The 23,491-nt window shown below is 37.9% G+C and overlaps 1 protein-coding gene across 4 annotated transcripts in view; it reads left to right on the forward strand.

Annotated features, from left to right (window-relative positions):
- Positions 1-23,491, forward strand: part of UTRN (utrophin) — a 473,290-nt gene that overhangs the window by 227,850 nt on the left and 221,949 nt on the right. For all 4 annotated transcript variants that reach the window (XM_063097714.1, XM_063097711.1, XM_063097712.1 and 1 more), the window contains 3 exons: positions 2,365-2,570; positions 4,218-4,372; positions 17,357-17,546. In XM_063097714.1, the coding sequence (XP_062953784.1) occupies positions 2,365-2,570; positions 4,218-4,372; positions 17,357-17,546 (551 nt within the window). The remainder of the gene's footprint in view (positions 1-2,364; positions 2,571-4,217; positions 4,373-17,356; positions 17,547-23,491) is intronic.

Consider the following 23,491-nt stretch of genomic DNA (forward strand, 5'->3'; position numbering starts at 1 on the left):
AATTATTTTCTTTATAATATTTTCTGCTTTATTGGCTTATAATAGTATGTATTTTTATTGTGAGATGTTTTAATGCATTTAAAATAGAGTTTAAGCCAAGATTTTTTCTTTTCTTTTTTTCTAATTTTGATTGAATCAAAATTGATTATACATATTTTTGGGATTCAACATTGAGATATGTTGATCAAATCAATATTACTAGCATATATATTGTTACAAATTGTAATTATTCTTTATGTCCCTTGTCCAATCCTGCCCCATCCTTCTTTTCCCACTCCCCACTCTAATCTCTCCAGATTTCTTCTCTCCCTCTGATAGAATAATGGTTACTCTGTTGATTTGCTGCCCAAATGATCTGTCCAATGCTGGGAGGCATGATCAGGTCCCCCAATACTATCATAGAGCAGATGTCTTTTCCGTCACTATGAAATGGGCTCTGTGGAGACAGACATACTCCTCCTTTCTTTATTTTTCCTGGTGACTCTCCTTGTGTCAACTCACTCCAGTGGCTGGCGGATCATCTGAATGGTGGTTGTGGCATCTAGCCACCTTCACGGCAGCCATGGTTATTGTGGTGGCTGTGGTGGGCCACCCACATGGAAGATATGTTTTTGGCCTGCTCCATGGTGCTGGCAATGTGCATGGTTGTGTAGAGTATCTGATCCCCAGTTCCATGCCCCAGGTCCCCTTGTGGGTCTGAAGGTGCTGGCACAGTGTGCCTGGTTGTGGGAGGGGGCTCTGGTCCCCTTCTACATTCTCTGGGTCCTTGGTTGGGACCTGAGGCATTGGCGAGGTGTGCCTGGTTGTGGGAGGGAGGTTTGGTCCCCTTCTCCATGCCTCGGGCCCAGGGGCGGGCCTTGATGTGCTGTCCCGGCATGCCTCGTTGTGGGAGGGTGGGTCCAGTCCCAACTACTTATCCTGGGTCCCTGGGCAGGCCTAGAGGCACTGGTGTGATGAGCCTGGTTGTGGGAGGGGGGTCCGGTCCCCTTCTCCATGCCCTGGGTTCCCTGGTGGGCCCCAAGGTACTGACGTGGTGAACCTGGTTGTGGGAGGGGGTCTGGTCCCCTTCTCCATGCCCCAGGTCTCTGGGTGGGTCCCGAGGTGCTGGCACTGTGTGCCTGGTTGTGGGAGGGAGTTCCAGCCCCCTTCTCCATGCCTTGGGTCCCTGGGTGAGCCCCAAGGTGTTGGCATGGTGTGCCTGGATGTGGGAAGGGGGTCCGATCCCTGGCTGCTAGCCCCAGGTCCTGGGGTGGGCCCCTAGGCATTGGTAGTGTGCTTGTATGTGGGAGTGGGGTCTGGTCCTTGGCTCTAACCCTCGGGTTCCTGGGTGGGGTCCCAAAGTGCTGGTGGAGTGAGTGGTTGTGGCCAGGGTCCTGCCGCTGGCTCCATGCTTCATGTCCCCTGGTGGGCCCCAAAGCATTCATGGTGTGCCTGGGCCGGAACCATGTTTTTGTTCTTTGCTTGCTTGTAAAATGGGGGATCTTCCTGTGGGAACCAGTACTTGATTGAGATACTCAGTGCAGCTGGGTTGTGTAGAAACTCTGATATGGGCCTGAGTTTTTTCATCGAATTGCACCCCATGCACTTCTGCATTCCCGACCAATCTCCTCTGAGTGATCCCGTACTGACTGGGTGGCAGATCGGCTGTGTCCCAGTGTTCTCCTGGTGGCCCTGTCTCCCACACCACCCGTGCTACAAACACTTCCCATGCTGTGGGCTGTGCGCCGGTCCCTTGTGATGACTCACTGTCCTCTGAGTGGCTCCCCTTTTTCAGCTGTTCTGGCTTCTAGCTCCTGCATGGGTCCATGTGAACCCTGTTAGTGGTCTTACTGTCCTGGGGGCCATCAAAGTCCTCTTCTCCCCCCCACCTCCAAGTAACTCCATTTGAAGGGCACAGCTGCGGCTTCTGCGGGCTCCTGCTCCATGTGCTCCAGCATTAAAGCAGCCGCAGCCCAAAACACTGAGAGCAGTTTTTTCTTTCTCTCTTCGTGGCTTCTCCCACCTTCAGGAGTTCCATAGATCTCTCCCCCTCTTCACTTGAGCTCCATTGGCCCCAGCTTGGCTGATGTTATATTTTTATAGTCGTAAATTCGTTGATTTGTGGGAGAGAGTGATGCTGGGGACTGTCTATTCTGCCATCTTGACCAGAAATCCTCAAGATTTTTTTCTTAAGAATGATTTCAGAAATATATTAATTGTATAGTGTGGCAGACATGCATTAAAACTCCTTTAAAATATATTTATCAATTTGCCTCTCTTTTCTTTTCTAGTTACAGACTTATTTATGGTAAATTTGGTATCGAGTATTTTTTCCCTTTCCTGCTAGTAACTTTTTGGGTTTATTTTTTATGATGCCTCCCCCAGTGGAAAAGGTCAAGAACCAGTGGGATAACACTCAGCATGGTGTTGAGTTAAGACAGCAGCAGCTGGAGGACATGATTATTGACAGCCTTCAGTGGGACGACCACAGGGAGGAGACTGAAGAACTTATGAGAAAATACGAGGCTCGGCTCTATATTCTCCAGCAAGCCCGAAGGGATCCACTAATCAAACAAATTTCTGATAATCAAGTAAGACTCATTAGGTGTTTTTTGGCAGTATCGTTTTGTTGGGTGCATTTTTTTTGTTGTTGTTGTTAACTGTAATTCTGAGGACCCTGTTATAATCTTTTCCAAGTTCTTAGAATATGTATCGAAAAGTATACGAAGAGTTGGATCAGGAAGGTTTTTTGAAAAAGTTCTGGAGGCATAACAAATAGAAATGTCCGTGTCTCCTAGATATACAGCTCGTTGAGTTTTTGCAAGTGGAACACACCCATGAACCAACATTTAGAAAGTGAACATTTTTCAGAATTCCAGGAACCCTCCTTTTGCTCCCTTCCTCACCTACCCCGAAGGTTATTTAGTTATTTATTTTTCCAAAGGTTATTTTTTATTTATAAAATTTCCTGAGACTTTTATTTGAGGGTTACTGTAGTGAACAAATCAGATAATAAGTAAGTTTAGTTTCTTTTAATACCTTTGTAAGCAAACAGTTTTATCAGTATCATAATAGCGGATGCCTTTCTTGTGATCAGTTTGATTATAGAGTTGATAATGTCGAACACCTAACGGTATTTTTAAAGTGCTGTTTTAAATCTCTCTGCAATCATAAATATATTCTTAAATTGGAGGTTGTGGTTGTGAGTTTATATATTGGTGTAACATTTATTTGCCCTTCAGATAACCTAAGATGAAACTGAGCATTTATGAAGAATATAATACAAAATATGTGGGAAACAAAATCTAAAACACAGAAGTATGTTTTTATTCTTTACAAATGTAGACTTTCCATGGTTACAGTTTAAAAAGCAAGTGGCAAGTTTCCTGGATCATACTCTGTGTTCACAGTACCTGTGGATTGTTTTCAACACATGACTTGAAAGTAATAACAAAGCCCCAGGACACTTAACTGGAGAAATACAGTTAAAAGTGATGTCAGTGTTTAATCGTTATATTCAGAAAATTCTTTTCTAATCAACAGTGTGATTCTTTTCTTCTGAAACTTTAGGGTAGTTGGTTTTTTGTTTGTTTGTTTTGCCAGATGCTACAAAAACCATCATGGGAACATTCAATTGTCATTTAGATTTCATGGGGAGTATCTTGATCCAGAGACTCAGAGATTGGAAAACTGTGTCAAGGAATGAATGCCTCTGGACATACTCAGCATCAGTTTAGTTATTCAGGCAAACTCTCAGTAGCCCTTCCTTGGCTGCTTGACCTGTCAAAGCAGTTGACTTTGTAAACATACACGTGATCTAGGGACAAGAGACAGAAGACTTCCATATTGCTGGTCATTTCCATTTCTCCAAGCACATATAGAGAAACTCTCTCTGTGTTCATTCCTATACAATGCTTGTTCCTGTAAGGGCTAGATATGTAGCAGAAGGAATGAAAAAGACAAATGTTGAGGAAGTAAAATATCTCAAAGAGGAAAAGGTAATAAATCATCTTTTAGTATCATCTGCTATGTACTCGATCACTTTCTTAGACATTTTCCTTTCACTTCTAGAATTATTTTGGTTTAAGCTTATGTGCAAGAGTTTCGCCCGTAATCTGTTTTATTTTTATGTTATTTGTGCTTAAAGTATGTCAAAACCTTCCAGGAGTGCTAATGTTTTGATAATATTAGTTACTGAATGATCAAGGCTAACAGTTACACTTGAAATTACACTGCAGATATTGCTTCAAGAACTGGATCCTGGTGATGGTATTGTCATGGCATTTGACAATGTCCTGCAGAAACTGCTGGAGGAATATGGTAGTGATGACACGAGGAATGTGAAAGAAACCACTGAATACTTAAAAACATCATGGATCAATCTAAAACAAAGGTAACTCAAAGGTCCTGGCAGGTAAATGTATATTGTCAAGCTGAGAATTCGATTGCTTTGTCTTTCTCTTGGAAACATACCAAACATGTGACTAGTAGAAGTACATTTTATTATTATTATTATTATTATTATTATTATTTTTTGTCCTTTTTTGTGACCACCCTCAGCCAGTGAGCGCACCGGTCATCCCTATATAGGATCCGAACCCGTGGCGGGAGCGCCGCTGTGCTCCCAGTGCCGCACTCTCCTGAGTGAGCCACGGGGTCGGCCCACATTTTATTATTATCTTGTCTATTTTCTGTGATGTGCTGAGTTAGTATTACCGTACTTACTTATTGTGGAATGTGTATTTATACAATATCTACTTGAATTTCTACAACAGAATTTTTTTTTTGAATAAGCCTTAATCTTGCCAGTGATCATTTTATGTGTTCTGATATTTTTATGCCTCTGGGTATTACCTAGAATACATTTTGTAGTGCACTGATGGTAAGGAACAATGTATTTCCATTAGGGTAATATTATCCCCGATGGTAATTATAAGAGTGTGATATTTGGCTGGGGCATCCTCAGTTGAGGACCAGACACACAAGGGTCCAATATTAGACCCCTGAAATAATCTATGTGTATTTAGGGTTTTAACTAATTTATCATCTTTTCTTTCCATTACTCTGTCGAGTCAGTATACTTTGAACAGCCTAAAATAGCATATGTATTTATAAGAGATTTTTTTCTGTCACTTGAACACCTAGCATTTGAGAAACTATAAACAGTGGTTAGCATGTCTTTAAGATTGCATATTTATATTCATCGTTAGTAAAAAAACTGTTTACTTCATGCATAGTACTAAGAATGCCTGTGCCTAAATGAAATTATGGTTTCACACACATCTTTATCTATTCAAATGCAACTACCTGAAAATGAATTTGATAACAAAACACGTTTATTTTGCAGTAAATGAAATGGATAATATCAGGTCACTTTAAGATATATATTCCTGGTAATAAAGTATGGCCAAGCATTTAATAACAGTTCGACATGGAGGAGTTCTGTACATTTCCAGAATGTTATTTTTAATTAAAATCTGTAAAGCAGCTCTGAAAACTCAAAGATGAGAATTATGAGGGCAGTATGTGAACTCTAATGCATTGTTAGATATTACCTAGAATACTGGAGAAAGTAAGACTGGGTTAACAAATACAACACTTCACTAAGTGGTTAAAGCAGAATGATTATAATGTTGATCTTCCTAGCATTTTAGTACAGCTTTTCTCTTTTATTGTGACAGATTATTTGGATATGGTAAGGATCCCATAACTAAGGCAGGGAAGAAGGGGTAAGAGAGACAGTCCTTAAACATACTTTATCTGTGTTTTTCCAAAAGTTCCACTCCTAAGAGTTATGACTTTGTTGTTGTTGTAAACAATCCAGCAAAAATTGACCACTTAGGAATGTGTGGTTTGCTGAATTTAGCACCTCCAATTCTTTTTTTGCTTCTACTTCGTAAATATTTTAAGACAGTCTACAGCAGTAGTTAGATTAGACCGAAGATGCAATTAAAAATGAATTATATTCCAAGGTGATCTTTCATTTATCATAACTAAGACAACCACAGTGTTCCAATTTTATGGCAGTTACACGTAGTTGTTTTTATTCTGTTTTCTTTCTGCATCTTTGGGGGACATAGTAATTATGTTAGTATTTAGACAAGACTTAAAAATATTGCTGTCTATAAAGCAGAGAAAATATAACAAAGTGGATCACAGGATCCCTTCATGAATGACAGCTAGGATTTCTGTTTATTGAGAGAGTTTTCTCTTTTAAATACAATGTTGTTTCCAATTTTTAATTGTTCTAAGTGGACATCTTTCTAAAATATATAAATCTTTCCTTGCCTTAAACAAAGTATGGTATGGGAACCTATATTAATTTTTTTAAAAAAAATTCTTGATATATCGTTGCAAAGATAGAATTAAGGAACTTTAAGAGCTGTGTCTCTCAACCTTTTATTCATTATTGTTTCCCTAAGGAGCCTTTTGAGGCTCTCCCCTCCCTCTGCCCCATGAAATTTTAATACCATGGAATATTATGCATCTGTTTCTCTATTGTGTGGTTGTCCTTTATACATAAAAACAGTAAATTTTTTCTGTCGCTGCCCCTCCGAAGAACCACTTATCACCTTCCTTGAGAATCTAATGTTCTCAGGCTCAGAGAAGTTAAATGACATGTTCAAAGTCACATACACAGCCAAGGTGATATTTTTCTATACTAAATGATGATAATACTGTCTGTGCTCTGAGTTCTGAAGAATTGATAGTAAATTTACTCATGCTGCTGTGCTTTGTGTGGTTTTATGCTTTATCATTAGCGTATACATTTAATTGAGTGTCTTTTCATTGTCAGCCCCTGTGCTAAGCCCTTCACCTGAATTATTTTTATTTCATCCTCAAAACAAGCAAAGGAGACAGTCGGCATTTTCATCAGCATTTTGTTGACAAATAAACTGGGGTACAGAGAAGTTAAGGATTTACTCAGGACATACGGGCGGAGCTGGGGCTGCAATTCAAGCCCTTTAACTGCCCCTTCTTCAGGCTCTTACCTTCTTTAGAAAGAGTTTCATTTGTCTTCTTTGTTATCAGAATGTCAGCTATTGCTGGTGACTGCTTTTTGTACCTGCCTCTCAGATCTATTTGTGATTCTTCTTACTGGTACTTACCTATGTTGAGTTTAGAAACCAGATCAGATTAAAGATAAGGGGCCTCTTCTATGAATAATGTGATGCTGTCCAGGACGTGGCCACTGTGCCCACTCTGATGGCTGCTAAGAAGCCTTTTACCACAGCTCTCCTCTTCTTTCCCAGCCAGATTCTCTCTATACATCATTGTCAGCCAAATTTTGGAGAGGTGAAGGGTTATTATACTTGTACATGGGGTTCTGTTAGTATGGCATAATGTGTGAAGTTTAATATCAACTTTCAAAGGAGATGTTTTGTAGGAATTGTAATTGGCTCAAGTAATTTGGCCATTCACAGTTAGCAGTTCACAATTCCTTATCTACAATGCCAAAATTCAAAAAGCTCTGATAACAGAAAGCTTTGAAATGGCATGAAGCTATTTATTATAGTCTTTATTCATCTTGCTTAACATGAGTAGCCTTGCTTCTAGCTGCAGAAATATTAATGTGTTTGCTTCCCCAGACCCTGCTCAGGGGTAATATGTAACATAGATACATTCATAATATTAGTTTTTTGATGTACCCAAAATTCGGAATTCTGAAGCACAACTGACTCCTGTTGTTTTGGATTCTGTGGACAGTAGGCCTGTCTCTAATGTTTCTAACTAATCTACACATCTTGACCACTCCTGTTTTCACTTGTGACTTTTTTTCCTTTACATTTCTTAATGCCAGTTAACTTATTTTTTTATGCAAATATTTGAAATATGTTTACAGTAACTTTTGGAGTATGGAAGCCTGATTTGGGTCTGAAATGTTAGTTTAGCATTATATTTAGGCATTCCATGGCTAAAATAACATTTTATATGTATGTATATGTGTGTATATAAATGTATATGTATATGCACACATACATGTACACATGTACATATGCACATGTATATATACATACACATAGTTGTCTATGCTGAAGTATTGTGAAGAAAATGAGACAATATAACTCTATGCTATAAATAATTTCTTTCTTACAAATCACTAATCACTATGTATTTTTCTCCTTGTCCTTGGCCCCATGAAGTATTTTGCCTTGCCTGTTTTAAAGTGTTTCTATGTTTGTATGGGTAGGACAGAAAGCACACTGGGTATGGTATCTGACAGTCCTTGGTTAAAATCCCACCATATGCATTTTTAGACACAATTATTTCTTTTGGGAGCTGCAAATACAGATTTATCTGGTGAGGCAACTTTATTTTTTTTTCTCATTAATGTTCATTAACTTATTAATAATGGCCAGCTGGACATGTGGACTGTACATAGTTTACAGGGGTTATATAAATACTGTGTATACTAAAGACTGAATTTGTGAAGCCCTTGACCGTTTTGAAAACAGCTAATTTCCAAAAATTTGACTTTTGATTGCTTTCCCAATTTATTTTGTCGTATATTTTGAAACTTCTGTTATTTCTGTTACTACTTTTCCAGTAGTGATTGTTTATTGTCTCTACAGATTGATAAAAATTAAGCATTCTTCTTCTGCATTTATCCATTCTTCAATTTGGTCAATATCTTTTAACAATGCTCAATGGACGATACTCACATTGGGATTGTATCTTACAGCAGCCTGACATTAGCCAGGGGAACCTTTGAGCTCTTAAAGTGAGTGCTGTAGCAGCTGTCATTCCCAAATAAATGGGCTTTGGTGAAAAGTACAGGTAGTCTTATCTTTTTAGCCTGTTCACCAGTATGAGGTTGAGAGATGTGGGTCAGTCAAGTTGACCTATACTTTTGGAAGTTTGCTTCTTTCCCCGAAAGTCACCTTTATGTTTCAGCCTGTTGCTTTTATTTTTGTTAGCTAGCATGTCATTTTTAGTTTTCCCTTCCAAGCTGGGAATAAAACTGGCCAAGAAGAAAAGTGTAAAAATTACACTCTTCTGTACTTTCCTCTTCTGTTACGTTGTTTTAATATTTCAGGTACCATTTTATTGCCTTAAAAAAAAATGTTACCAAAAATGTCTTTGTGATATATACCTAAGAATGCTAATGTTTTTATTTTGTAAATATCAAGCTCCCGCATGCAGATATTTTCTTAGTACATTTAACTCCATGTCAAATAAACTAGAGGGCCAGTGCCCACAGTCCTTTATTTATTTATATCTTTTTACTTTCATTTGTTCTTTTTTCCATTAATTAATCAATGTATTAATTATACAAGTATTCTTTTAGCTTCTTATTTCCTAAGCTTTGTGATCAGCCCTGGAGATTCAGCCATAAATATACCCTATGGGTAAACCATGTAGTAAATAAGAAAATAATACATATACATATACAGCTTAGTATATGAACGTAATGGATAAATGGCCTGTGCACTATAGGAGACTGTTTAGGAGGGGAAAGAAATTAAATAGGTGCAATGTAAAAGAGGAACTTATTTAGCTTGGGCAAATTTAGAAAGCATTGCTTAGAAGATGGCATTTGAGCTGATTCTGAGGGTTAAGAAAGAACCATCTGAAGAAAATTTCAGTGTGAACAGCAAATATAAAAGTCACGAGTCAGCAAAGGGCATAGAATGTGGTTGAAATATAATGAATAAGGGGGTATGGGCATGAGATGTGGTAGAAGAGGGAGGCAGAAGCCAGGTCATGCTGAACTTTGTAAGACATGGGAAGGAGCTTGGATATTATGAGTACAATGGAAAACTATTGGAATTATTAAGTAAGGCAGTGACACTGTCTAATTTATACATATTAAAATTTAATGCCTCTGGTTCTTATGTGGAGAATAGATTGAAGAGCTATAAGAGAGTAACTGGGAAGACCAGAATGGAAGTGATTGCTGTGGTCCAGTTGGAAAATGGCAATACCCTTGGCTACTGTATGTCAACAATGATGGAAAAATGATAGATCTGAGATATGCTTTGGAAATAGAAAAGGTGGGCTTTGGTGGATTAGTATGTGATTTGCGGGAGTGGAAACAGTCAAAGGTGGCATTTTGTAAAAGGATGACTGGGGTACCATTCACTGAATTGGGAAAGGCTGTAGGATTTTTGGGAAAGAAAAATTTAAAAAATGGGTTTTGATATGTTTGAGATGCCTATTAGATACCCAGTTGTATAGGTCAAATAGGCAATTGGGTGTATGAATCTGGAACTCACATGTTCTGGATCTCAGATATGAATTGAGGAATTCTCAGCATTTACACCAGAGATTAAGTCTGTGGAACTGGATGAGATCGACGAGGAGAGCAAAAGGGACTGAGAAAAAGTTTCCATTGAAGTAGAAAGAAAATCCAGGATTTGTGGTGTTGAGAGGTGGAGAGAAGAGAATATTTCTAAAAGGGGACTGTCCACTGTATTGAATTAGGCTGAGAAATCAGAAAAGAGATACAGAACATCATTAAAGGAATTCCACAGCTTGGAGATTCCTGGTGATTTTGAAAAGAGGAGTTTCAAGGATGTGATTGGGCTAGAAGTTAGAGAGTGAGATGAAGGTAAGAAAGTAGAAACAATTTATGGAAACAGCAGTAGAGAAGTTTGTTGTGAGGAAGGACAGGGAGATTGAGTAGTAACTGGAGGGGGTTGAAGGGTTGAGAGAGGTGATTGACTTTTCTTTTAAAATGGGACATGGTAAAGCATGTTTGTATGCTTATGGGAATGCTCCAGTAGAGGAAAGACTGATGATTCAAGACACAGGGGCAAAGGAAGGGGCAAAGGAAATGTGTGAGTAGAAAAGTAGGTGAGATCTGGAGAACTGAATTTGGTAAGAGCTGAGATGCATTTTCCATCATGACAGGAGAAAACAGTAAGAAATGAGTCCAGATGCCCGTGGACCAGAGCCTTAGTGGTGCGAAGATGAATGATTCTCTGTGCAAGGACTGAACGTCTATGAGGTTGGAGGTGGGATTGAGAGAGGACGGAAAAAAGAGGATTGGATGTAAAATCAGAATCTTAGTGAGTGGGACAGAGTTTCCTTGGGGGAACACATAGTATGCTGGGCAGTGGTGGGTGCTTATTAGTGTTTTATAATAATAAACCTAGGGGAAAGAGAGCCCTGTTGAAGTGTTCTTTAGTGATATTGATCTACTCAGAGGCAGGTATAAAAAAATGCAGATAAAAGATGGAGAGAGGGAGCAGGAGAGAAGAAGGTATTTGGAAGGGAATGGAGACCAGGATTGCCTCTAGTTCATAATGGCATCTAAGGTGTCCCTTTCTCTGGTGATACAGTCCCTCACCAGAGCTTGTGGCTTGGCAAGTAGATATTGAGTTGGATTTCAGTCTCCACTTATCTGTTGAGGCAGTGAGACCTTTATAACGATATGCAGTGACCCTGGACCTGGAGCTTAGTATATGAACGTAGTGGATAAATGGCCTGAGCTTTAAATACGGGAGGATTTTGCATGGAAGATGGAAGAACAATTCCTTATTCCAACTCCTCACACTGAGGGATAAAGGATCTGAGAGGAAAAAGAAAAAATCTATTAAAAGTTTCCAGGAGAGGGCTGGCCGGTTAGCTCAGCTGGTTAGAGCGGTGCCTTGTAACACAAAGATCAAGGGCTCAGATCCCCACACCAGCCAACTGCCAAAAAAAAAAAAAAAAGTTCCCAGGGGAATTGATGGTCCTAGGGAAGCCAATTTCAATGAAGACATGGGAAGAGATTGCTCAGAGGAGACTGAAGGAACGGAGGAGTCTGCTGATCCTAGAACAGGGGCTCTGGGCATGGTGGAAGAGGATTTAGGGCATGGATTGGGGCAGATTGGGGAAGATATAGAGTAGTATTGGAGGTACAGTCCATTATTGGTTGACTAATGACGAACAAATGTTTGGTAGCAACTTAGTTAGGATGTAGTAAGACAAATCCTCTCACAGAAATATCTCTGTGGTCTTGAATATTTATTTACTGGCAATGGCAACCCCAGGGAGAGCTGCTACTTTGGGTTATTCAAGATTGTGGCATGAGGGGACGGTATGGGAGGTGTGGTGATGGTGAGCTTCTTGACTGGTACAGCATTAGCAGCTTAGGACAGAGTCTCCTTAAGTCCCATGGAGTGAATTTTTAAGAATCTTGGTGATGACCCAACCTCTCGTGTACAGCAAGGATTGGTCACCAAAAGACCATAAATCATTGGGAATATCTGCAGTGACTAATTCTTCACTTCAACTGCATTTTCCCCACAGCATGCTTTAATATATTTTCCAGATAAATGCTATTTTATCGATGAAAGAACAAAATTACCTTGTGAAGGTACCCATTGAAAAGCTTAAAGAATTGTTTCATTGTATGTTTTCTACTTGCCACTCAAGCTACTGATGCTACCATTTTATGCTCTAGAAGAAATAAATATATTTAAATCTCATATCACTGTAAAGGTCACCCTATAAGTACACCAGAATTTAGCAACACATATCTATGGGTTTCCTAATATGTTCTTTTCTATTAAAGTCTCCAAAAAATTTTTTTTTACCTATTTGTGTTTAAACACTTTTTTGGCCAGTTATAAGCACATGAACACTTGATTAAACAATATATCTTGTAGCTTAAAATATCAAGTATTATTTAACATCTTTAGGATGACATTTTAGAAAGTTATGTGGGTGACCATGTTTTGTTATGTTACAAAATGACTATAGGCTATTTTATAGCATATCATAACTGCTTTTATTACAGAAATCTCTTTAAGAACTAAGTTTACATTTAGAAAATCTTAGTTCCCTTTAATATAAACTATTATAAATCTGTCACCCATGGATGTCCATAAATCTTTTATGAGAAGCTATTTAGATTTTCAGTCTGTACCATTTCTTGCGCTAAAGAATTCTAAAGTCTGTTACTTCTTCTGTTTGAAGTAGAAATTTTTATTTCTGCTAGTTACCCTTCTGCACTTCAATTGTATCTTTTAGGTTTTCAGCTTATCCTTATTCTTGCGATTTATAGCTTACAAAAGATTTTTGATAAATATTCTCTGCCTTTTTCTTCTAGCCACAAATTCCAAAACTTAAAATAATTTCTTTTCCTGCAATAGTGCTCTTTCTCTTATATTCACTTTATATACATTTCTCAGGACTACCTCCAGCTCTGTTCTGATCTTTGCTGAAACCAGAACTATCAAATATAAAATCTGCACTGAGGATCGAAGACTAATGCAAGTTCAGTGCTAGATGTGATCTTAGAAATCTTTGACACTGATGCCTTTCAGCCTTTCTACTGTCTGCACACTGCTGGTCTGTTCCCATCAGCAGCATTTCATTTACATGCAGCGATTCTTAATGAAGCCAAATTTGAAGCTTGGGATGGGGATGAGAACGGAGGAACTCTTCTACAGGTCTTAAAGTCTCTGTGATGGATTATCTAGTTTTAAAAGGATGCCTGGAGATTTCGAAGCAGGTCTTTTACTGATCTAGTCCAAGCTCCTTATTTTAAAGATGAAAAAAAAAAAATGAATTGGAGATTTGAAATGATTTACCCCAAGCCACATCTCTAGTAAATAGTGGAGGTGGTAGAATTAGGTCATTTTCTTCTGAGAACAGTGTACAAATGGCATTAAAAGTAATTTATTAGCCTGTGTGATAAAGCGTACATACATATTACTGAGCCTCTAATTTCAGTGATTTTTTTTGCCCTTTGGTGCTTTGATAAATCATGTAAATCTCTTTGAAAGTGGATAAAAGATTCTTATAATATCTAGTGTACTATACTGTAGCCTTGGATCTAGTTAAAGAAAAAACTAAGGGGTAAAGGAATATTAATTTCAGAAATCAGTACAAGTTAACATGCATACACAAACTTTGATTATAAATTTTTAAATGTGTATTCATTATAATACTATGAAGACAGTTTGGACTGCTATAAGTAGAGTTTAGTTTTAAGTTCATTATTTTTATTAGTTGATTAAGTTCATGATAAATAATTTGACACCAGATATATGTACATTTAAAAAAATTCTCTGGGATATTTATTATTAAGTTGCACATTTGCATGCTATAAGCAAAATTAATTTCCCAGTATTTCACCAAATTAATATACAAGGTAAGGGAAGATATTTTTTATTGTTTACTATATTTGATATGTTTATGGGCTTATACCTCATTTTCTTCTTAAAATATTGCTGCAAGGGAGATATTATTCCTATTGTTGTATTAGTTTATCCAAATAAGTACTTGTTGAGTTGCTACTGTATAAAGGCTCTGGGAGTAGCAGGTGCACTGATGATTCAGAAGCTTCGAACAGATGAGAAGACAGTCGCTTACAGTCACGATCAGAGATAATGAGGTCAGCAGAAAAATGTCCCCCAAAGATGAGGAGGTTATCCTGTATTGTCTGGGTGGGCCCTGTCTCTTCCCATGATTCCTTAAAAGTGGAGGAAGAGACAGAGGGATGGGTCAGAGAGATCTGATGTGAGGACTTCACCTGCTGTTGGTGGTTTTGAAGGTGGACGAAGTGGCCATGAGCCAAGGAATGTGGTGGCCTCCAGAGGATGGAAAAGGCAAGGAAACAGTGCACCCCTAGAACCTCCAGAAATGCATGCAGTCCTGCCAACAACTAGGTTTTAGTCTAGTGAAGCCATGTGTCAGACACTAACCTACAGAACTGTCAGATAATAAATTTGTGTTGCTTTAAGCCACTATGTGTGGTAATTTATTACAGCTGCAATGGAACACTAACAGCCATAGCAGGGGAAGTCATGGGTGCATGAAAGAGACAGTGACCATTTGGAGGATTAGTAATTGGCTCATTTTTTTAGATAAATAATGCATGAGTCTTGGAGTAATGAGATGAATCTCGGGGAGGAAAGCAAGAGCCAGATCATGGAGAACTTGTGTGCTACGCAGAGTTTAGGGATGATGAAAACGGTGCTTGAGGAGATTGGGCAGCTTGCTCAAGCTTTCACAGCTAGTTAGTGGTGGAACCTTGTCTGCTTGATTTAAAAACCCATATTCTTTTGCTTATATAACCAACAAAGTAGACATCTCTTAAAAAAACAACTAAAAGTTGTTTCTTTTGCAGCTTTCTATAAAGTGAATGTTTTAAAAGTAGTATCTCTTTCCCCACTGATGACCAGTAGACAATTTGACAGAAACTGCCCTACTTTTGGGTTCAGAATGTTCCGTTGGTCACCAGAGTGTGCTGCTGGTATTACTCCACCCACTGGAATATTGTCTGAGGCCAGGTGATTATGATCCTCATAGCTCACTTTTCCTTTGGCGCAGACTTTAGGTTTCTACCTCCTGTAGATGTAATGTAAATGTCTCTCCTGCATAGGAAATCCTCTGTCTTCAACCCTTAGGATTCTTAGACATTTGCATCCTTTTCCCCAGTCTGGGCATTCTCAGGTTTAATAGCACCAATCTGCAATGATCATCTATTTTTACATTAGCTGTTGCCACATAGCCTGTTATGTATGTATGTGAATATTCTTAAATAATAAAGCCTTCTGATTATGGAAAATGAAAGTGTCTAGCTTTACTAAATTTTATAATTATTAAATGTTATATATTTAGTGTTCTTAAAGTAAGAATTGTCTGTTCATGGTGGGTTAATAGCTTGTGCACACTCCTTTAACTCTGCTTTCTAGTACCTTTTTGGCACAGCCTTCACATGGTTATTCTTAATATTTTTTTCTGTAGATGTTTTAAAAATTGAAAATATGGGCAAGGTTCAAGGGAGGATAAAACACCACCACCACCAATCACCCAAATTCTGCTGGGTAATTTCTAAATTTTAAAAACTAAAGAAATGTATGCATCTGATTACAAACAAATTTTTTTTTTTTTAAGTACTGAAAGGTTTATAACAAAATCTACTTTTTCTCTCTCTACTGACCACAATCCCCCTCCCTAGGGGCTAACTACTCCTGTGTTTTTAGCTTCTCCTTATGTCATTTTTATATTTCTACATTCTAAAGAAAATGTTTATGCCATACTTTTTCAATTCATCAATATTAGGCATTGTCTACTGAAATCCTTCTTTGGTAAATATAAAGGAAATAGCTTTCTTATGCCTCTGTTCTTTTCCCTTCTTCATCGTTGAATTTTTAGATAGATATTCAATGTTGACATTGTTATTGCCTGTCCAAACATTATTAACAGCCAAGTACTGAAGTTTACTATACTTTTGTCTCCTCTCTGTTTTCCTGAAATTAATAATTGCCTTGTTTTTATGTGCCTCGTTTTCTTTGCACCTATCGCTCATTATTCCCACATTTCCCAATGGCCTGACAGTACAATTTTCCACAAAGTCAATCACATTAAGCCGCCCATCACTTCTAATATTGTTTCTTGGGGCCATCTCTTCTGGAGACATGCTTTCTAGGCCTGCTGCACAGCCATTGTACTGGGTATTTTCTTTGCTTTTCTTCTAGTTTGAAGTCCCTATTTCCTGGATCTCATGGGTTTTTTTTTTTTTGTTGTTGTTGTTGTTTTGTTTTCCTTTTCTGAGTTATTTCCTCATTTTGTTTGAGTGTATCCTTTGTAAGTTTTGTCAAATGAAAACCAGAATTTCAGAGTGGTCAGAATGGTGATGACAGTGCTCATTTGCTCCAGGTGGAATTCACACCTTCTTTTCTGAAATCTCCTTTCACCATTAGCAGGACAGCCCTTAGCTTCTCCCTGTGCGGGGGTCTCTTGTTTTTATGCTTCTCACATCTTCCTCCTCAACTTGCAAACGGAATTCTGTGGAGGACACCTCCCAGGAGCTTCTTGAAAAATGGTGTGTGGGAGCTAGTTTTAAAGGCGTATTATGGATAGATGATCGTTATTCTATAAATACTTAATATAATACTGTAAAGTTTGATTGTCCATTGTCTTCCAAATATTATTAAATAAGATTAAAAAACCAGCTTGTATTGATCTGAATTGTTTAAAATACGTAAAATAAGCCTTTTAAATTATTTTTATCTTAAATAGTTCTTCGGATTTTACTTTTTCCTGGAATTTATTTCGTCACTGATTATATGAGTATTTACTGATATTGCTTTTGAGTGTCAGGCATTATGCAAGAGAATTGACATAAAACATATGGGGAAATAACACATAATTATGAGATGTAAATGTAGTCATAATTGTTTTATGATAACGGGTATGATTTTGTTAATATTTATACGTCTCTCTCCCTTTCACTCTTCTCACGATGTACATGACTCCTCTGTTAGGGATTATTCAAGGCGCACGTATAAATAAGTCTCTCTTTTATTTAAGTTACATTCAGTGACTTAAAGAAAAGTTCCTTTAAGCCTGCCTGTTAATTTTTTCTTTACAGTGTGCATGATGTGGCGTGTCACACAAAGTAACAGAGCTGTGCCTGTCATGTTGTTACTTTCAGTATTGCCGACAGGCAGAGTGCTTTGGAGGCTGAGCTGAGGACAGTGCAGGCCTCTCGCAGAGATCTGGAGAACTTCCTAAAGTGGATCCAAGAAGCAGAAACCACAGTGAATGTGCTCGCGGATGCCTCTCAGCGGGAAAATGCTCTTCAGGACAGTATCTTGGCCAGGGAACTCAAAAAGCAGATGCAGGTAAGTTTGTGGGAAACTACAACCAGTGTTTTTATTTGAGCTGCTCTTTTGATCCATCTACATGCAAATCTATTACTACTAAAACGTGAGGTTGTCACCTTAATCTGTTATGAAATCCATGCTTCCTGGTGAATAATTGGTTTCTGGAAATAAGAGCTGTAAAATACTTCAACTTACTATTATAGAGGAAAAATCCCCACTTTGTTTTATGAAAGTAATAATTGTCTATTTAGAGTTAGAGGCTCATAGCTATGCTGCTTTCTGTCATTTTAAGCCTTATTACAGTTAGCTTTATTGAATCATAAATTATAAGAGCATTTTCCCTTAATAGGAGTTGTTTCTTTCCCCATTTATTATGCATACTTAATATAAAAGCTGCAAAAATTCTATGGCTTAGTTTACAACTAAGAATATTAGGCTTGAAGGTATCACTTTTATGTCTTTGGCTTGATAACTATGATTGTATTTGCAGTCGGAGGTTCAAATTTTTTTTTACATGAATATGCTAATATAAAATCTTTCCTTTAAAAAAGTTTACGAGGATTCTCATGAAGCATGTCTGAGCTTTTTTCTGCCCCCAGTACTACTGCTTTAGTGCCCTTGAACCTCTCGTTTTCTCTGTGCAGATTGACCTATTCTTGCCAATCAGAGAGGCCTTCTCACTTACAACTTAGTTCAAAATCTATTTCAATTGGGAAGTCTCCTTGTCTACTGCAATTTCACATCTGAATACTTCTTCACGCCATGTCGTTCTCACATGAGTTTGACAATTATTATTTCTGATATGATTGTGAGCACATATTCTATTGTTGTTTGATGCATGTCTTCACCTGTCCCAGTTGATCACATGGTTCTTCAAGGACAGAGATCATGTTATTCCATATTGTCGCCTTCACAGTGGTCTGTGTGCAAATCCTAAGTAAATTCTCCCCTTGGACCCTGACTTCATCATTATGAAATTAGTGTCAATAGCCTTTTTTGAATTCATTCTTAGAAACTCTTTTCCCTGGATACGTCAAGAAGAGACAGTATTGTAAAATGTCAACAGATTTGGGGATTTGGTTAAAAGGTATAGAGGCTTTCTTTGAACTGCTCTCATTCTTACAGTTTTGCTCTAAGTTTGAAATTATTTTCATTAAAAAGTTACAAAATTTTTAAAAAGGACCTTTTTGGAGTAGGCTTATGTATAACTTGTTTCTATGTGTAAAGACTCTCACGTCGTTTACTGTTGAGTTCTTAAGATTAATTTAATGAAAATTTCTGTTTACTTATATTACATCTTATTTCTTATTCATTGCACAATTCATTTGTGGCTTGGTAATGTGTGTGACCAGGCAAGTATCAAAGTTAAATCTCCTCTTTTGTCTCACCTTCTGGAGTCTCATGAGGTCAACATAAATGATAATTGATAAAATTGTCAGCAATCATCTGGATTTTAGGGGGTTATAGAGGGCTCTAAATGTGGGTAGATGCTAGAATATTTTACTTTTTGTGATTTAAATAACTATAAGTTTGGCCTAAACATGCTCATGGATACTTAATTTATGTAATGGTGTTAATTTCAACCGGTATCTAGGCTATTCACTTGAGTAGGTAACAGTTTACAGACAATGAGTAAAGTAGGCTTGAAATGAAACTTGGTAGTGAACACCAGCAAAACACAGGCTTGTTGGAAAGTTTAATGATATGTTTCAACACATTTTATCTTAGGAGATATTCTAAACATAGCCAAAACTCCTCTCAATATTTAATGAATATTTAAACTGTGGAAGAAATATATGTAAATAGAAATATTTAAAATCTTTCTGAATGGGACTGGCTAGTTAGCTCAGTTGGTTACAGCAGGATGTTATAACACCAAGGTCAGGGGATCGGATCCTTGTTCTGGCCAGATGGCAAAAAATATATCTTTCTAGATAAAAATAAGCACAGGGTTACTTATCTATGGAAACAGCATCAAGAACGAAAGGTTGCTGATTAAAATACTAAAGTATGTTATAACGTGTAGTAATAATTGCTTCTCAAAAATAATTTAATGTTGCTAAAATAGTCTCTTTTGGCTCATAGCATGTGTTAAAGAGGGCATTTATTAACAGCCCACTAAAATCTCCTTGTTTATCTAAGGATAAACACGTGCATTTATTTATGTTTAGAATGTTTCATATTATGGTAATTTGCATGATTTTTCACTCCCTTGCTCTTTTATTAAATGTTCTTAATTTTAAAGCATTCTCTCCATTTTATTTAAAAAATATTCTATAGCTTTATTTTCTGCACCCTATAGGTAGATGATTGTTAAAGACTTAGTACCTTCTGCTGAGTCTTTCTGAGGCAAGAGAATTTTAATTTTCCTGTGGGCTTGTGTATAAATGTGTCTCCTTTTGTGTGAATGAACAGACATTTAAAATGGAAACATGTTTGGAAATGGAAAGGTGTTTGTTAAAGAAGACGAATGTCATAAGCACCTGAAATTGTAAAATAAATATTCTGGCGGTGTGGTGGTGGGCACTACAGAAGATGAAGTGAGGACAAGGGCATATGTAGAACTGCTTAGATGACACAGTCACTGTTTACACTTGCTTCATGTCTTGTGACAGCCAGATGCAGGGCCACGGGATTATTTCATGAAGATGAAGAAGTTTCTTATGTATTCAGTTTAAGATGAATCTTGAGTAAATTTTGATAAAGGATAGTTTGGAAGCTCAGTGGAAGATGAAAATGAATTTCTGGGATTATGCTATGATACATGCAATTTCTGTTAAGGATGGAGGATCATTTGGATTTATGTAGTTATGTTTTATTTCCTTGCTGCAAGGCTGTTAGATTTTATTCCTCAGTAGGGGCCTTTTGGCAAGCGAAAAGCCAATTCTTTGGAGACTTGCGGGAAAGAGAAACTCCTTGAAAGCTGAGTTGTCCAGATAATAGGGGGTCTTGAATGCCATGCCAAGTCTTTTATGTTTTAACCTGGTGGCTGGCGATGGGGAGAAGTAAGAAAGGATACGAAGTGAGAGAGTGCTGCAATGGGGTTTCTGTGTTATAGAAATCTAGCTGATGGCATTGTGAGGGGTGGATTGGGACCAGGCATGGAAGTGACAGCAGATAGGTCTGTTTAGGATACTCTTGTAGCCATCCAGGCCAGAGGTGATAATGACCAGAAATGAGGCAATGTCAGGGGGAAGGGCTAGAGACAAGGAAGATTGCCAGGTGGTATTAGAGCCCGAAATTGGGAACATATGAGAAGAAGGTGTTGGGGCAGGAGTGCAAGTTTGTGGGGAACATGAGGGGACAGCAAATTCTATTTTGACTAAGTTGAAATGAAGCATTTGAGTGACATCCAGGAGATGTCTGGTATGAGTTGTGACTATGAATCTGTATTGAGATGAGATAATTTGGCCAAAGATGCAGAATATTTACTTTATTATTGTATTATATTATATTTTATTTTTTTGAATGAAAGCCTGTTGAATTAGATGACTTACCAACCAGTTTATTATTCTTAATTTTCATGCCCACTTTCTAGGATATTATAACTATTTTAATTATATTTTTAAATTTAAGCTTTACATCTTAGCAGTACCAATTAACTGAGATGCTCTGATTCTTTCCTGGGTAGAATCCTGAAGCCTTGCTGCCTTTCTGGAGTGGTATTATAATTGGTGGCTGGTTTTGCTCTCTAACAATTTGTCTTTTAGGATTATTATATTTTCATCTATTGTGTTCACTTTTAGCTAATTTTCATCCTCTTGTTCCATTGATGTAGACTTTGTAGATTGTTTCAGATCTTCCCTTGTACCCAGCTCCGTATCAGGCACTTGCAGGAACTTCACCTGCTGGTTCTGGGCAGGAATTATAACTTCATAGTTTTTATAATGACTTCATTGGCATATAATTCACATATTCAAAGTTCATTAATTTAAAATTTGCAATTTGATTGTGTAGTATATTCACAGAGTTGTCCAACCATCACCACAATCAAATTGGAACAGTCTCATCACCTCAAAAAGAAACCTCAATCCCCCATTCCCAAATCCCAAACCCTTCATAGTGAATATAAACAATCACTAATCTGTTTCTATTTCCCTAATAACTTAACATTTTAAATGATGTGAATTGACTACTTCCTCTGCTTCTGGCTTTACACAGGTATTTTGACATTGTTAGCCTCACCAGAGGGAGGCAGTATAGATTCTCAGGATAGACCTGCAGAAGAAAAAATACATAAAAGACTGCTTGGTAAACACAACCCCGTAAGACCCAAGACAGGACTTATCAATGTCGTGATAACACGAAGGACTGAGATGTGAAAGAGGAGAAACAAATGCTTGAAAATATTGCATTTCTTTTAAAGAATCACAACAACGTGAGAGAGAGGGCAAGCTGCAGCATTACCCAGATTAGTAGTTTGAGGAGGACACCATAATGAGAAACATCTGGCTTCTATTTCTGGCTCTGCTCTTTGCCCCAGTCATTTAATCATTCTGCTCATCTCCTAACAGTACTTTACCCCGATTGATGTTTGTAATGGCATTCAAGCTGTGGTAGAAAATGTGTCTCAAATATGTTACATACCTGTAAAACCAAATATTCTGTACTGGGTCTTTATATGATACAATTGTGCTATTACATTTCCTATTCATAAAATTAAAACATCGCTATGGCAAATAAAATGAGACCATGAAGATGGTGTCTGAGGAGAAATGTGGTCATTTGGAACGTTCAGTAGTCAATTACAGATTTTTTTTCTAGGTTAACTTTAAAATTAGATGAGTCCCAAACTATTTGATTTCTAGTGGCTTTCCTTCCAGGCAGGCGTATGAGAGACCACTGGACAACTGTGCTTTTGGGGTATCTTAGGTAAAGACACATACCCCTTGTAGGTATTTTTTGTTTTGTTTTGTTTTGTTTTATTTTAGATGATCTTGTACTGAGACCTGTCTGGGGGTGATTTATTAGAACTTATGTATGGGCTGCTATCATTAGAATCAGGTACCCTTCTGCTCCTCTCAAGATTTACAACCGGTTCTATTACTTACTTATTCCACAGAGCACAACCAGAGCTGCATTTAGTCGGGCAGTGAATGCATCCCCCTTTAGAGTGAGAGAGTGGAATGCCACTCTATCTCTTAATATAAACCAGCTTCTAGGCATGCCCCGTGGTGGTGGCGATAGGTTGGATCTCTGTTCCCAGGAGATGTCTGCTTTATATCTGCAGCTTGAATGTTTCACTTAATATCCTCTTTGGCTATTGAGTGCACTCCTCCCCGGCAGCCGGCAGTGCCTGGCTGCTCGACAACTTGCTTCATTTCTGGCTATGCCGGGCTGAGCAAGTACTGGCTGGGAGCATCTGCTGGGGGCTTTCTGTGTGGCGTTTGGCTGGCTGTGCTTTTTAAATTGAGAAGTTGAAGGAATACTAGCCTCCTTTTCCCTAGAACCTAAACCCCTGTATCTTTCAAATGCATTCCTGGAAACGAGCATGCTCAGAGAACTGGCAAATCATTGTCCAGTGACCGGGAGGAAATGATCCTTGCTCTTCATTTATAATGCAAATTCTGAGGTGTCTCCAGAAGTGTGGTAAACTTAAAATGATGGCTGTGGTGAGATCGTCTCTGCAGAAAGTTGTGGTTTTGTTGCATCGTTTACAAAGGATGGCAGTTTCTTCTCCTCGGTATCAGAAGCTCTGTAAGGTAATTGAGTGATTGAAAATAAGGATCTCCGTGCCTGACAATTCTGTTTCTCAGGCTCTAAAAACTAATCTTTTAGGTTCTTATCAAGGAAAGATTCCCTTTCTTAGTAACTGATTGTAAAAGCTGTTAAAGTGAATTGCTTAATTAAATTTTGCTTAAGAGTCTGAATCAAGTACTGTTTTAGTATATAGTTTATTTTGCAATTGATGTAACCTTGTCTTCTGAGATGGGCTAGTGAACTGTTTGAAGAAAATATGGCAA

This window comes from Cynocephalus volans, chromosome 5 (genome assembly GCF_027409185.1).
Source record: "Cynocephalus volans isolate mCynVol1 chromosome 5, mCynVol1.pri, whole genome shotgun sequence".
In the NCBI taxonomy this organism is placed as follows: Eukaryota; Metazoa; Chordata; class Mammalia; order Dermoptera; family Cynocephalidae; genus Cynocephalus; species Cynocephalus volans.